Genomic DNA, 15,798 nt, shown 5'->3' with positions numbered 1-15,798 from the left:
CTCGTCGTTCAGACCTGATAGGGTACCCACAAAGCCTCCAATCCAATGGGCACAGGGGCTCTTTACCCGGAAGTAGAGCGGTCGGGGAGTGAAGGTCAAGAATGCGTTGATCTGTACATCAGCTCCCCCACAAGTTTTCATGGCGTAACGTTTAATCAGTTAAGAAGAGGGATAACTTTATTTTTTTTTTTAATTTTCTCCAATATGAAAGAGTTATAACCATGGGGACAATAAATACATGTTCACAGTAATCGTGGTGATGAAATCTGTCCTGGAGGTCACAGAGGTGACATTTGCTTGACTGATAGAATCTGCAGGTACTAGATGTAGGTAGGTAATACTCGTAACCAAGAATAATAAAAATTGTTCCCTATGTTGCAGTGTACTATGTTTAGCTCAGGTGCGCTACTTAGCTGAATTGCCAAAATGAAAATTTGTTCTCGATATCTGATTCAGGATATAAAGATTTCTTAATATGAAAACATTACCATTAACGAAGAATTCCGTCTTCTGGGATGTGGCGCTGTGTAGATCTTGTGTGAACCGACGTTTCGGAAGAACGCATCCCCTCCATTTTCAATGTAGAGAAATCCGCAAACCAGGAACCAGCTTGAGCAGGTGGCTGCAGACTGAGTCACCAGTCGAAAAACACATATAACTGGGTGTTTTTTCGACTGGTGACTCAGTCTGCAGCCACCTCCTCAAGCTGGTTCCTTGCTCGCGGATTTTTCTACCCTGAAGATGGAGGCGATACGTTCCTCCGACACGTCGGTTCACACAAGATTTGCACGGCGCCACATCCTAGAAGATGGCATTCTTTATCGTCACAGCAGTGAACACTTCAAATCTTATATTACAATTATTATTATTATTATTTTAGACATGACGATTTATTTTCCCCTCATACGGTACCCTCATTTATACAGTTTGTCTCCTGTTGACTTGAAGATATTACGTTTAAAAGGCTCAATATTTTCAGCTTGAACTGTATTCATAAAATGTTTACGCTCTTAATACGGTCACCATAACAATAAGTCTAACATAAAAATATGATATATGATTTTACTTAGAGCCGGGGGTTATGGATTTATGAGCTCAGGTACCCTCCCCTACCAAAACTGTCTGTTTCCATAAGAAAATAATATTTTACTTTCTACTGACAAAATTTGCTTTAAGAACTGTTGGTAAAGAAACCAATATTTTCATTACCGTCTTCTGGCTTATGCCATCGTGTATTCTGATAGATGGGTACCAATGTTTCGGAGGAACGTACTGCTGTCATCTTCATAGTTGACCACAATATGAAACTTTACGGTCTGGATGGGCCTCAAATCATATATAAGTTAACATTTGTGCCAAAAGCAATCTTGATTTTTTAATCTACTTAAAAGTAAAGTTTCTGTTGAACGATTTTTAAACACGCCAATCGGACAGATGGTATGCTCAGAGCTGGGGCAGTCATAATTAAATCACATAATCGAAATGATTTTCTTTCTAGACAGGTGAGACAACCGACGTTTCGGAGGAAAATATCGCCGCAATATTCAGAGTGGCACAAAAAGCCAAGCAAGAAACCAGCATGAAGCAGGCAATGTCTCTATGAAATGCTGGTTTCTTGCTTTCTTTTTGGCCTGAAAGTGGAGATGTTATGTTCCTCCGAAACGTAGGTTGGTTCACTGGACTGCACGGCGCTATATCCCAGAGAAAAAACTCTTCACTTCCACAGCTGTGAGAACTTCAAGTGCAACAAGTAACGTAATCACAAAATTTGTATCGAAGGCACAAAGGTAATTTCGATTAATTTGATTTTATATCGATATATGAACTGCATTTATGTTTGAGGGTCTCAAAGCGGCGACTATAAGATAATTATTTTCCGGCATGTGACGCTATGCATTCTGCTATAAATTCGTCGACGCTTCGGAGGAAATTATTGCCTCAGTCTCATTTAGTGGCTGTTGGCTTGGATTATTCTTCAACCTTAAAGATTCAGGCTGTAAGTTCTTCCGAAATTTCGTTGACCTTCTGCCACACTGCACAGTTACACATCCCAGAAGACAGTATTCTTTATGAGCAACTAATCAGCATAATAGAACTTCTGGAAAAGAATTGAACCTTATATCTCCAATATACGAAACAAGAGTGAAACCGTCTCAACCCCGTGGTTCAGTGGTTATTATGTTTATGTTGGTCATACTGCTATTACGGGTAAATGGAGAGAGACCAGGGGAAACCCCCGAGGCAACGCGATGAGTTGACTGGCCAGCGCCAGCGACTGCACGCTAGAGTTTGATCTTGTCCTTCACGCTTGAGGGTCTAGTAGTCGTTTCGGTAAGCTCGCGATATGCAGAACGGCGTGCTGCAACTGCACACACGTGCTGGGATTCTCGCTTGGCTTGTTCTGGCATCGTGCCTAGTTCTCTTCAGATCTGACACTTCAAAGTAACTTAGTCCATACAATTCAACAGCATGTACAAGACGATACGTGAAAACTGTTATCTCTAGCTCCGTGCTCTACTGTGAAATATCCGTTTAAAGTTAACTGCAGTACTATTAAATGTCTGAAAAGGATTATGAACATGCTAAGTCTTCCAGCGTTCTATCTCTGACCCAGGGATATAGTTAGTTAGTTAGTTATTTAGAGAGGGTGGGTTTCCCCATGCACCGCGACCAGTTTGATCTATTGTGCTTCCCTCTATGATATTCTATCAGTCTCTATACCCTACCGATAAATGGTGCGTACCATCAGTCCCGCCGAGCAAGCGAGTTCGGCCACTTGCTTAGCGGTGTCTATAATGCTTCCCCCATCTATCAGAGGCCTTAGAGACTATTGTTGGGCGGGAAACGTCCTGAAATTTGGCTCAGTGATCCCCTTTGGGGATATGAGGTTCTTTTACGTGCCGTAAAGTTACGACACGGGACACACAGCTTAAAGTCCCTCCCGGCGGACTTGTTCCCTGAATTTTTCCGCCCTTAAAAATTCGACGACCTCCGCCGAGTATTTGAACGCGCGTACCACGAGTCATGAGGTGGGAACGTTACCTCTAGACTACGGAGGCCGCTTGATCCAGGGATATAAGTGCATCTTCTTAACAAATGGAATTCTAAATTTGGGCTATGTTCTTTGCCAAAAAAAAAAAAAAAGTCAACCAGTCATGAAACTTCTCGCCTTTTTATGACACTCGAAGGGTCACCACCGTGGCCATAAGAGTCCGCTACTAGACCTCATCCTGAGCCAGACGAATCCACTCTATATTCTGATAATACCTTCTATTATTTTAGCTTTAACAATTTCCTCTTCTCTTCAGGTCTACCAACTAAAACGTTGTATGAAGATTACTGTCTCCTAGTGACTCCGTGTAGTCTCTTAGATACGTTCCGACGTTACGGAAGAACGTCCTATCTCTAAATATATGACAGATCCCAAACCCCCGTAAATATCTACCAGACTACACGGCTCCATTTCTCCGAAGACAGCAATCATTATGACTGTGAGAAAGTTAAATTTTATATAAAATGTATATGCTTCTAATCCACTCCATGCATGCTACATGTCTCACCCATATCCTCCTTCATATGATCAGACTATTAACGTTCGGAGAAATTGTAAATGTTTTGAAGTTCTTTGTTACCTCCATCGTACGAATGTTTCAGCAGTCTTGAAGGTGCAACTTCCTGCGCTCCTACAGTGTTGGTGTGCTAATGTTTTCCTATACTCGTATTTTAGACGTCTCTTCTACAGAATGTTCCAACATTATGATGTTATCGTAAGGTACATTATTTGCTTATATGCTGCACTGTATTACAACTACTGCAATTACATAAATAATCTACCTGATGATCTTATAATGCTGAAAACCTTCGACAACGAAGCACACCATCAGTCTACGAACACAAGACCTTGCACCACCAAGACTGCCCATATAAATTAAAACCTACATATACAAATTTATCTTAAATTCCCTCTCTCTCTCCTCTTGCTTCCACTTTGGAGCATAGGGCTGATTTCTCAGTTTCATGATCATTTTACAGACGGTAGGGCTCCTTGGACGGGTGATCAGCTCGTCGCAAGGCTTCTACCTAAACACAGGACAACGCAGACACAGAAAAAACTCGTACACACGCCAAACAGCCATACCTTGTGTGGGATTCGAACCCATGATGCCGGCTTCCGCACAAGCGAAGACAATACTTGCCGTAGACCACTCGGTTACCGTGGCCGGCTATCTTAAATTAGGAAAACCTAAAACCAAACGTACTGGAAAGATATCCTGAAGATGGATTGGCAGTTCGGCTCAGGTAGGGAGAACTTAACAGCATTCTCTATGCAAGTGGGTGGGGTCACCTGCTGAGCTCAACCGGTCTCTCCTACTGCATAACATGCTTACTCCAGCTACCGTTGGCTGTCCGGCTCTGTTGTATCAGTTTCGTTAAGTTTATGCGAATTTGTTGCGCAGCGTGACATGTTAATAGATTTAACGAGGTCAAGTTTACACATATAATATCTCTTGCACACACAGAGAATTTTACGTAACGTGACGGAAACAGTGTACCGTTTTCACTTAAAGGAGCTAATAAGCGCTCGATCCTCAAGCGCTCTCACATAACACCAGCCTTTTATTATTTTTTTTTAATTCTTAGTGGGGTGACACTGAGTCCACTTGGTTCCGTGGCCACTATTGGCCTATGGTACCAGCCCCGGATGATAGATAATGATGAATGTGGAGCAATTGTTGGAAAGAAGATTGACATGGGAAACCGAAGTGCCCGGAGAAACGTGCCTCAGCGCCATTTTGTACACCACAAACCCCACATGACCTGACCAGGGCTCGAACACTGGCCGCAGCGGTCGGAGTCCAGCGACTAACCGCCCGGGCTATGGTACAGCCTAACACCAGCATTACAATAACTCTTATACAGTTCAGATTTCCAGTCCTTCAATGCTTTTACGTAAGAGTGAATTAAGGCACATGAGTTTGCTTTATATTTCTGTATAGAACATATTGTTAGGTGCCCAAGTAAAAGAGCGTCTGCCCCTGAGATACGATACAGACTGCCTTAACCATATAAAGCAGTTACTATGTCTACCAACTCTTTTTATGTTAAAAATAAACTATTTATGTATTTCGTTCGATTCTCAGAATAGAATAGATTATATTACTAAACAGCATTAAAAATTAGTCTCTGTAATGAAAACATGAAGTGGGAACTGGACATTGAAACATCTGGAAGAAATTCGTCCTTAATATGGTTAAAGATTTTCGATCTAATTGTATACGATAAGTTCTGGTCTACTAGGACAAACTTCGATTACACGAAGCTCTTGTGATGTATGTCCTAACCTCAAAGATTCACACGATCGCCATGTTTAACATGTAGGAGATACTTCATGTTGAATTTACGACTTATCTCCATACAACATTCCAGATATGGAATATTGCGCAAGTACCATTCCCGGACAAGGAATAATGACTTCTGTGGGTCTCGACCCACTGCAAGCTACCTATTCTGAGGGAAGTCGATGAGTGCTCAAGAATTATTGGGAATACAGCTTTATCCATTCAGAATTCTGGAAAGTCACAAAGTAAGTGCGATATAGTACAGGTGATTTCGGGATATGTTAAATGCAGACGGAGAAACTTTTCGCGAATTGTTACGTTGTACTATGGGAAATATTTTATGGTTTACTGTAGGTCCTCAGAGGGTGAAACGTTATTTATATTCCTGCTGTCACTGTACTCCATACAGAATGGTCAGAACTGTACTTTCTGCTGAAAGCATTAATGAGGGGAGTCACGTCAATTTATGTATTATTTGGGGGGGGGGGTCGCTGTATCAAAAAATGCGACAGATTCATTATATTAACTTACAGCTAGTCTTACTGGAATAAAACATAATATTGTAGCCATGTTAACCGATGCAAAACTGAACTGTATAACTTCTGAAAAATAATTTTAAAACCAAAATCTCTCTTATTTCAAATTTCTATGATATCACCACTAAAGTGTCCAGAAGCTAGAAAACTTCATCACAAACTAGACCGTCATTATGACGATCACACAGTAAATCACACGTACTTCATCACCAGGATGTATGACGACATTCATTTCACACTGCACACCGCGTTAGTACACACCAACTTATTGCACAGGCCTGGGCAAATCTCCTACGAGAGTATGGAATGCTAGAAGTGGTCTCTCGGTTGGCTGAGCACATGTTTCCGGTCCACTAAACAGACTTACCGGCTTAGACATGATGCTGATTGCGGGAGCGAACGGGCTGATATACACTGGATAGCCGGTGCCATATTTATATGGCAGTCATGCGAGGCCACAGCCCCTACCATCCGCGCGTCGCTAGGTCGGCTCAGAGGTGAGAGGCTTATATGAGGGAAAAACGTGGCATTCAGCGTAAATTGTAGTTTAAGGTTCTATGAATTTACGTCCATTTCAAATTAATTAGTATGGGGAACTTGTTATAGCTGCATTCGACCCCCAAACCAGCAGAATATAAGACTAGCACGCTGTGTTATCTTAAGATTATGGTAAATACATCGAAAGTACCAGTGTTTCGGAGGTAACACACATCTCCATCTTCAAGGGAGATTCCTTCTACGCTGAAGATTGTTGCAGCAGTTTCCTTCGAAACGCTGGTACTTATCTACTAAACCACATATGTCACATTCCAGAAGACCGTAATTATACTATTCACCGCCTAATGGGCATCAAATCCTTTTTAATAATATTGTTAACTTCCCTTGGTACTCAAGTTTGGGGGTTGGGCATAGGACGTGAAATACAACACCATAAGGAAAAGAGTTTTTTACGAAATTTTACACAGGGTATCAGATTTGAAACATGGATGTCAAAAGTAAAGTAATCTAGGCGCTAGCGGGAGGATAATATTATATTACATATAGTGTATTTGATCCGGACCGCATAGAAAACACTGCGTCCAACAATTATTTTACTGCTGCATGTGCATTCGTTGCCGCGGGAACATGTTTACTGAGCTGTTGCCTAACAATGTCAGTCTCTTCTGTCTCCACTATTCCGGCTTTCTAGCTTAAGGAGGACACGTAGACAGCAAGATGACCTCATAAGCTTCCTTTCATTTTTTCTCGAAATAAGGAAAATAGACTATAAATGAATCATAGAGAATTAAGATTATGGTGTGGACTGAATTCCTCTAAGGACAGAAATCAGTAGCGGGCTCTTGTGAACACGGCAATGAACATCCGTGTTCCATAAACTGCTGGGAATTTATTTTGTTGCTAAGCAACTTTTGGCTTCTCAGAGACTAATTCCATTGAGTTAGATATTTAGTTTGGTTACTGGTAATATTTATGCAGAAAATATATTATATCTCATAAATATCACCAATAAATTTTATATAAATTTAATTTGCATTTGCGATTCACTGGTACATGTAATATAGCATTAATTAATCACCTTTACGTGTATGTGCATTTTGCCAATTTTAAACTCAACCAAATCTACCTTGGAGTATTTATTTCTCTACTACCCTGAAAAAATACTTTCAAAACTAAGAGAATCATCAGATGACTGAAAGCAAGTAATGATCTCTTAAACCATCAAATAGTAAGTTTAGCAACTACTTCTGATGAAAAGGGTTAGTTAAAAAATAACATTGGCATGTCAAACCAAAATAGCTTCCATTAAGCATCCTTTTTATGCCACAGATAAACCGCTAAATCCGAGACCCACGTGAAGTTATTTGTCGCGTGACACACCCAAAACGTGATAACTTGTATTATGGTCTCCTGAAATATGATACCTTGTAGGTTTGCAGACGGGTACTGACGTTTCGGAAGTACCTGCCGCCCGTACTTCCAGCGTGCAGTGAAACAACAATGCCTCTGAATCCAGAAGACTTTGTCGTCATGCTTACAGCTGCGAGAACACTGAACCTTGTGCGTCATGATGAGATTAACATATCCAATGTCCGCAGGTTCAAATCCCTTAGCAAAAATGGCAAGTTTATCCCTGAAACAGGCTGTGGAGGCCCATAGGTTTGTGAGACGTCGATGTTCCCACATTTCCTACACAAGCGGTTCATGAATGGTTGTGAGATTCTCAGCCTTACGCGCCGGCCGCCCCTTTCCACCCAGGAAGATTCCTGGTACTCATTTCTGTTAGAGGCTGATTCGACCCCAGGGCCATAGTGCGGCTGAAAGGATTGGGTCAACTGAGAAAAATCCAATGACCTCATTGGGAATCGAACCCGCGACATTCCGACTTGTAGGATAGTGCCTCAACTACGATACCGCGTGCCTCTCGAATCCCATAGGATCAAACGAGAAAAAATAACTCAATTACTCTTCTATCCTGAAAATAAAGGCAGTAGGTTGTTCCGGAAAATTGATACCTATCTAATCCCAATACTCGCCGCGTTTGTAACTTCAACTATCCCATTGTGAAAACACTGCTTAGATGAATATGGAGATAGAACTTTGTCAGTTCTCGATCATAGCTGTAGAGGGGGTCAGGACTTACACGGTTGTTCTGACCGGTGGCTTATGACTGCATCGAAGATCCTCAACTTATAAACAATTTGTCATCTGAACACTGGACATATTCCGGGCATGAGGCTTCGAACATAACAGAAGAATGTGAGGTACTGAATTTCGGGTGAATAATCAACTGGCACACGTTTAGAATTACATCAAGTCTGAAAGTAAAAGTCATTCGATAATCCCGAACTGCACAAAACAAAAATAATTTAAAGCTATGTATTTTCATTCACTCGCTCACTCATGGAGCTGAGCCCTTCTTGAGGAGCCGTCAATTCTGCAGCTACTCAAGAGTTCCCAGCATTTTATGGAACCCGAAGGTTCATTACCGTGTTCACAAGAGCCCTCCACGGGTCCCTATCCTGAGCCAGATCAATCAAATACATACAATTCCATTTTATCTCTCTAAGATCCATTTTAATATTGACCACCCACCTACGCCTTGGTCTTCCCAGTGTTTCTTTCCTTCTAGCTTTCCCAGCAATATCCTATATACATTCACCTTCACATCCATTTGTGCTACATGCCCTGTCCACCTCATCCTCCTTGACTACATGTTTCTAATTGTACTTGGAGAAGAGTGCAAGTTATGGAGCTCCTCATTAATAGATATGTATTTTAGTAACAATAAAGATCTTTAAGGAAGCATTAGTAGGGGTTATGCAGACAGTCGGGACAGGTAAAAACATGGACTTCCTCCGAGTTGAATCGCGTCGTTTTCGAAGCGGTGGATTTGATCAAGCAGCGCCGAGGTGGCATAGCTTGTCAAGTGTCGTGACCTGTTAAACATAACAAGACATGCGCCTTTCTTTAGGAATTTCAGTTCCTTCTCGAATGCAAGCAAGCATTAAATCAAATTAATTCGCCGTTTTATGACACCTCATGCGTATTATATAAGCTACTGGGAAAGGAATATGATTAAGTTACAAAGAACAATGCGATTTAATTTAAGGCGTGATTACAGTCTTGTATTTTGTGACGTAGCAAAGATAGCTGATGTCAATTATAGCGTCACTTCCTTTGCGTAAAATTCAATCATTAAAATGGCTTTACTCTTAGATACACGTAGAAAAAAATAAGAAAACATTTTACAGACTCTCATTAAAGCTTTCCGCGGAAGAGTGCATTTTTAGCAAATACACTTTCTTCTGTTTCAACATTTACGCAGTCACTTGGACAATGCCATTTATGGGAGGTCATATAACATTAGATTAAAGCGTAAACAATATTGCAGAGGTTTCACTTATTATGTGACACATTAAATACAAGGTGTAACAAAAAGATGGGGAGTCATTTGGGCACGAGTTCCACATAAAAAACAAGACAAATTATTCATATAAAAATGTGTCAGGAAGCATTTAATTTGTGTGTTATCGCTGCAAAAGTACTGTCGTGACTTCTTCGACTGCTGTTTGATGGTTAGCACTGTATTAGTAGTCCTGTAACCGCCCTGTGCCTGCTTATTGTGGGCTGACCTTCAAATTCGTTGCTAATGTTACTAGTTACGGTCCATTTGCAACAGTTGAGTTGTGTTGGTAACTTGTACTGATTGTGTGTAGTGGTGCAACGTCAGTTGTATATTAGCGATTGTTTGGCAGGCCCGCATCAACTTGCAGACAACCACTACCGAGAGTCCCTCTTACATGATCTGCCAAAGCTACTGGAAGATGTCCCACCAACAGTCAGACCACGGATGTGGTACATGCATGATGGTGCTCCGGCATATTTTAGCCGTGCTGTGCGATATGTTCTTAATAACACCTGTCATGACGATGGACAGGTACAGGAGGACACATTGCATGTTCTACACACTCGCCAGAAGTGAATCCTTTGAATTTTACTTGTGGGAACATTTAAAACCCTTGTGTCTGCATCTCCTCTTGACAACGAAGAGGCACTTCATAGCACTGTGGCTGCCTGTCGGACTATCCGCAAACTGCCCCGGCATCTCTGCACGGATGTGGCGGTCCGTGACGAGACGCGTCGAGGATCATATGGAGGAAATTCTGAACACTCATGTATGCTACTAACCGGAAAGTCGCGGGTTCGAGTCCCGATGAGGTGGATTTCTCAATGTACCTAATTATTCTGGCCGCACTATGGCCCGGGGGTCGACTCAGCCTCTAAGAGAAATGAGAACCAGGAATCTTCCTGGGGGTAAAGGACAGCCGGTGCGTGAGATTGACAACCTCACCGCCATCTGTGAGACGATCGTCTAGATAAAATGTGGGAGCCTCGACGTCCCACAACCCCATGGGCCTTCACAGCCTGTTACAGGGATAGCTTTACTTAACCATTTTAAACGTATGCTTTCAGCTATAAATCACAAATTAAATTTTTCCGGACACATTATGACATGGACAATTTTTCTTCTTTTTGTATTTGGAAATCTTGCACGAAGTTTGCCCGCACACCTCAGTTACACCTTGTGTGTAATGGACATAAGAAACTGGTTTCAAGCCAACATATCCCTTTCGTAGCATTTAAAGACTTAATCATTAATTTTTTCGGTATAAATTCCGACTAACCTATTTCACAGCGCTTAAAATGTTACTTATCAATGCGAGTGCCTACGGCCATAAACAAGCAGTCAAGTATCGCCATCATTGGCGTTTCCACGAACACGTTTGCAACTGACGCGGAGAGGACGTTACATTTTATGGTGCTTACAGCCACTAGAAAGGCATCAAGTGGCGGCTCCAACGGAGTTCTTGTGAACTCGTTGCAAGTGACGCGGAGAAGACGTTGCATATATTTTTATGTATATGGAGGGACTCTAAGCTTTCAGTTTGCGTGAGCGTTAAGTATGGTGGAAGTACTTTTCTACACGTTCGTAACCTTAGCTGTAGACGGAGATGAGTAATTAGTTTCACACTTTGTGAAGGAGCCCCCGAGTACACTTTGGGTGACAGCTGGGAGCCTTCCAGAGCCGGACGGAGAATGGTGGTGAACAGAAATTGAATTTATTTACTCATGTAGGTCAATTGACAGGAAAAACCAATGCAATATAGTGGATTCCCATTAATAAATCAGTTATGTATGTGACATGATGAAACATAAAACAGAACTGCAGATATGAGCCTTTTAATAACCTAGACATATACTCTCAGGAAAGGAGGAAAAATACTTTAAAAAGTGAGAAACGTCATGCCGATTGTACATGTAGTTCAGAATTTAGTATTCTCATGCTTCAACTTCTAGCATTGGGTGTACACGTAACAGTATTAAGTACAGAGTAATTACACATCTATCATTGCAAATTGGAGGCAATGGCTCAATTAGTACACGCAGTGCCAACTCTTACGATTAGAATTATATATCATAAATGGGGGGGGGGTTATTTGTAGCCTTACTTCCGGAGTCGAATTCACACTTGTGGGGGCCCAGGGGCAATCAAAAGATGGAGTTTCTTATCAGTAACAACAAATTAATGTTATGACATTTTTTCTCTTTTGTTCGTATTTCTTAGAACTAACGAGAAGTTCTAGGAGAAACTAATCTCATACTTTTCTTTGATATGATATGGATCGCATAAAATATGACGCTCTCAAAAACTTTCAGTTGCCGGGGGAACGTGTTTACCGAGCCGTTGCCTATCAACGATAAGGGGATATACACACAGCCCCACAAACTCTCATTGATACGATACGGAGAGCATTGAAAACGACACGTCCAACAATTCTTCTATTATTGCTTGTAATCATTGCAGTGGGGACATGTTCACGGAGCCGTTGCCTGGCAACGGTAGGGAATACACATACAGACAGACTGATAGAAGGGATTAATAAAATATGCCGTTGAGGTGGGAATAGTTGAAGCATTCATAAGTTTACAGGGAGAGACAGATTACAAAAGTAGGCTAAAAACACAAAGTAGCAAGTGTCTCAAAATCCGTGGGTTTTACTTCTGTTTTGTGGAGGCCCCAGTCGCTCCCTTTACATCACATTCTGACTCACAGCAGTAGCAAGCGTTCGAGTGGGGCGAGAGCAAAAGGAATTATGAACATAAGAACGGGACATAAGAGGAAGATGAATGTGACGTCGGAAAGAAGGTTTTGAGACCTACACAGGCATTTAATTGCCTGACTCATTACGACAAGGAGAATATAAACCAGTCAGCAGGTAATCGAATTGTGTTGAAATCAATCCCAGTGGAAACCGCTGAGATCCGCTAATAATTCACCTTTCAAGTGCACAAGCTGTCGCTTTACCCACTTCAGTAGAGCATGACTGCACGAATCTCACCTTGATGATCCTCGTCATGGTGATTAACCGAAATTCTTTCTCATAACAAAACAAGGTCGTTTGAAGAATCGTTCATTAACAGCGACCAGGCGCGCTTGGACACAAGCGAAAACCAAATCGTAAAAAAAGAAATCCAGTTGGTCACCTACTCAACAAGTGAGTTCCATATATTTTCTATTTATTTTATGATGAAAAACAGACACTTTAATTTTATTGTTTTTTTATTTAATTATGTTTTTCCAGCAATACTTTTTATATTTAATCGATTTATTTATGTGCAGTTTTCTTTACAACGCTGTCAGTATCTCACATGAGACCTATACAATGTCCAGTGACTGGCTGATAGTAAATACGAGGGAGGGTCAGTAAATAGGTCACAGGTGCAAGTAAAACACCTGTAATGGACTTAACAGATTCTCTATTTGTACCACTAGGTAGCAGCAGAGCCCAATTTCATGAGAGTCTAGATAGCAGACACACGTGAGCATATTCAGAGGCTCTTTTCAGTAGTCAAAGCGACGACCATGCTTGAGGAGTCACTACCAAAGAGCAGCGTTGTGTTATGCGTTCATTGTGGGTAACAGGACTCAATGCAAAGGATATTAATAAAAAACTGTTTCTTGTTTACAGTGGGAAGTGTTCGTCGCGTAAAGCTGTTCACAACTGGTCCAAGAAATTCTCTCAATGACGTTCGAAAATCGCAGATGATGTCCGACCAGGTGCGGAAGTGGTTGAGACGACAGTCAAAAGGACTATTATGCTGCGGGTTTCGACGCTCTGGTAAAGCGATGGGACAATTATATCAGCGTTGGTGGAGGATATTTCGAAAAATGAATGGTTTTCCCAGGTTCAAAGAACACATGTTTTACGTTTTATATCAATTTGTGATATATTTACTGACACTGTCTCGTAATAAATTTGAGAGAGTGTAAAAGGAAGCGGCCGTGGCCTAATTTAGGGTGGTATGCCACCAGAACTGAGGACAGCGATGGAATCCTTTCTTTAGAATTCGGGTGCTCGACCGAAATTCCAACCGGGCACACCCCGAATAAAAGTTGAACAATTTGCTCGGTTTCGTGTGTGCGCGTTTTGTCCGGACTACTTCATTTTCTGTAGCGACTAGCTGCGAACTGAGAATTTTCTTTATTGTACAGAGTCCAGATCGGCTCTGGGGTTCACCCTGCTTCTTATCAAAAGGGTACCGGGGATTCTTTGCTCGGGGTAAAGTGACCGGAGCGTGAAGTTGACCCCTCACCTCCCTCTAGTTCCAAAGTCAAGAATGATAGGGTTGTAGCTCCACTCCCCCATACGCTTCTTGATGTCGAACTTAAGTAAGCACAGGTCACGTGAATGATTGATTATAAACGTGGTTTGGATTGAAGACTGGACTTTTTTACCACTTTAACACACGACTTGTGACTACACTTAATTATAGCTCCGTCGCTGATCTCCACAATTTACAAATCACTACAGCATACGCTAAGTCTTTTGAGTCTGTTGTGTCTTCAACAGTCGTTCACTGGTAATGGCTTTAACAATGGAGGTTCTTCAGTTTCCGCGCTCGCTTCTTTGCCCGCTGGCTCTCAACTGCACCGACTAAGTCATCACTTCTCAGGCTCCCTTACAACTGAATTAACTCTAAGCTTGTCCCATTTATAACAGCTTCCATCTGTTCTCACTGTCTCGTCGCTTGCGGATTTTCTTATTATTCCTTCTACCCTGAAGATGGAGGCGATACGTTCCTCCGAAACGTCGGTTAACACCGCATCTGCAGGGTGCCACATCCCAGAAGACTGTTTTCTTCGAAGATTATTTCATTTCTTTCTTGCTTCTTGCATTGGTTATATTCTTGGATTAGTATTCAATCCTGAAGATAAAGGCAGTATGTTTCCTCGAAACATCGGTGAACGCCTACGGGGTTAAACGGCGCCATATCTCAAGAAGTAATACTCTTCATTGTCAGCTTTGAGAGGACCTCAAATCCAAATCACTCTGAATAATATTCTTAGTGCCTCGCGGGCTAAAGTGTTTGAACTAATAGTAGATGAACGGAAACTTGTATTAGCTAATGCAAATAAACTGTCTGATTATCTGTTATGGCCCTAAACGGATATAAATGAAAGCAAGGACATTCAGTGGCCATCGAGATGAAAAGCCACGGATATGAGAAAGGCCGTGCATTTGTGCCAAGATACAAAGAAAGGCAACGCTCTGGCAGAGCCCAGAGACCACTGTGAGTAACAGAGTGTCTGGCGCGCATGCAGCGCGGCAGTTCCGGTTCCTGTAAGCCGCAGGTCATGAACACGGCCGTTGCAACGGCTACGCGTTGCCAGGCGCCAGTGACGTTAGTGTCATTCGAGGTAAAGGTAAAGTTACCCTTATACTTAGTTAAGAATTATGCCATGAAGTTATAGCTCCAACTTTCTTGGCAGTGAGTGGTCAGCTTCACGCCCATGCCTCTTAACCCCCGGAGAATGAGACGCAGTTTCCCATTGGATAGGCCCCAGAGTCAGTCTTAATGCTGTGGACAAGAGAAGAGTCTTGCATTTATATCATACGTAGCGTAGTCTTGTAGAGTGGTAATTTCTATGACATTTTGAGACATCTATTTAGAAATATTTACGTTCATTTTATGAATTTATTGAGACAAATATGTGAATAAGTGGTCTGATAATAAACTTCGCGAACTCGCTGAATATCTCTGTGGTTGCCTTCAAAGTACTCCCCTTGGGTAGCTATGCACCGATGCCAGCGCCTAGTCCACCCTGTAACCGCTCACTTACCTACCGACCCGATTTACGTACGATATTTGTTACTTAGTACCAATTTTATACCAAGTGTAACTTATGACCAGTCTTGCATTAACTGTTCTAAGAAATCGCAATGAGCAATATGCAGATAAGAGGTTACTAGGTGATTACTCATCCCACTGCCAGCCTAATTAGAGGAAGCTTCCAGAATGTTCTCGACCAGAAAAACAATTAAAAGAAGCTCCGAGAAGGATCTGGAAGGTCCTAGAGT

General features: G+C 41.8%; 1 protein-coding gene across 4 annotated transcripts in view; it reads right to left on the bottom strand.

Moving 5' to 3' along the window:
- Positions 1 to 15,798, bottom strand: part of LOC111872862 — a 73,684-nt gene that overhangs the window by 32,463 nt on the left and 25,423 nt on the right. Inside the window, exon 1 of one of the 4 annotated variants that reach the window (XM_023867090.2) lies at positions 6,243 to 6,289. The exons of 2 other annotated variants lie outside the window; for them this stretch is intronic. In XM_023867090.2, coding sequence (XP_023722858.1) covers positions 6,243 to 6,254 — 12 coding nt within the window. In that variant the 5' untranslated portion in view covers positions 6,255 to 6,289. Of the gene's footprint in view, positions 1 to 6,077; positions 6,191 to 6,242; positions 6,290 to 15,798 lie in introns of those variants that run through there. One more of the 4 variants, XM_023867086.2, reaches the window with a different exon arrangement.

The sequence above is a fragment of the Cryptotermes secundus genome, unplaced genomic scaffold (assembly GCF_002891405.2).
Source record: "Cryptotermes secundus unplaced genomic scaffold, Csec_1.0 scaffold298, whole genome shotgun sequence".
Lineage (NCBI taxonomy): Eukaryota > Metazoa > Arthropoda > Insecta > Blattodea > Kalotermitidae > Cryptotermes > Cryptotermes secundus.
This window is presented reverse-complemented; position numbering and strand designations above follow the sequence as displayed.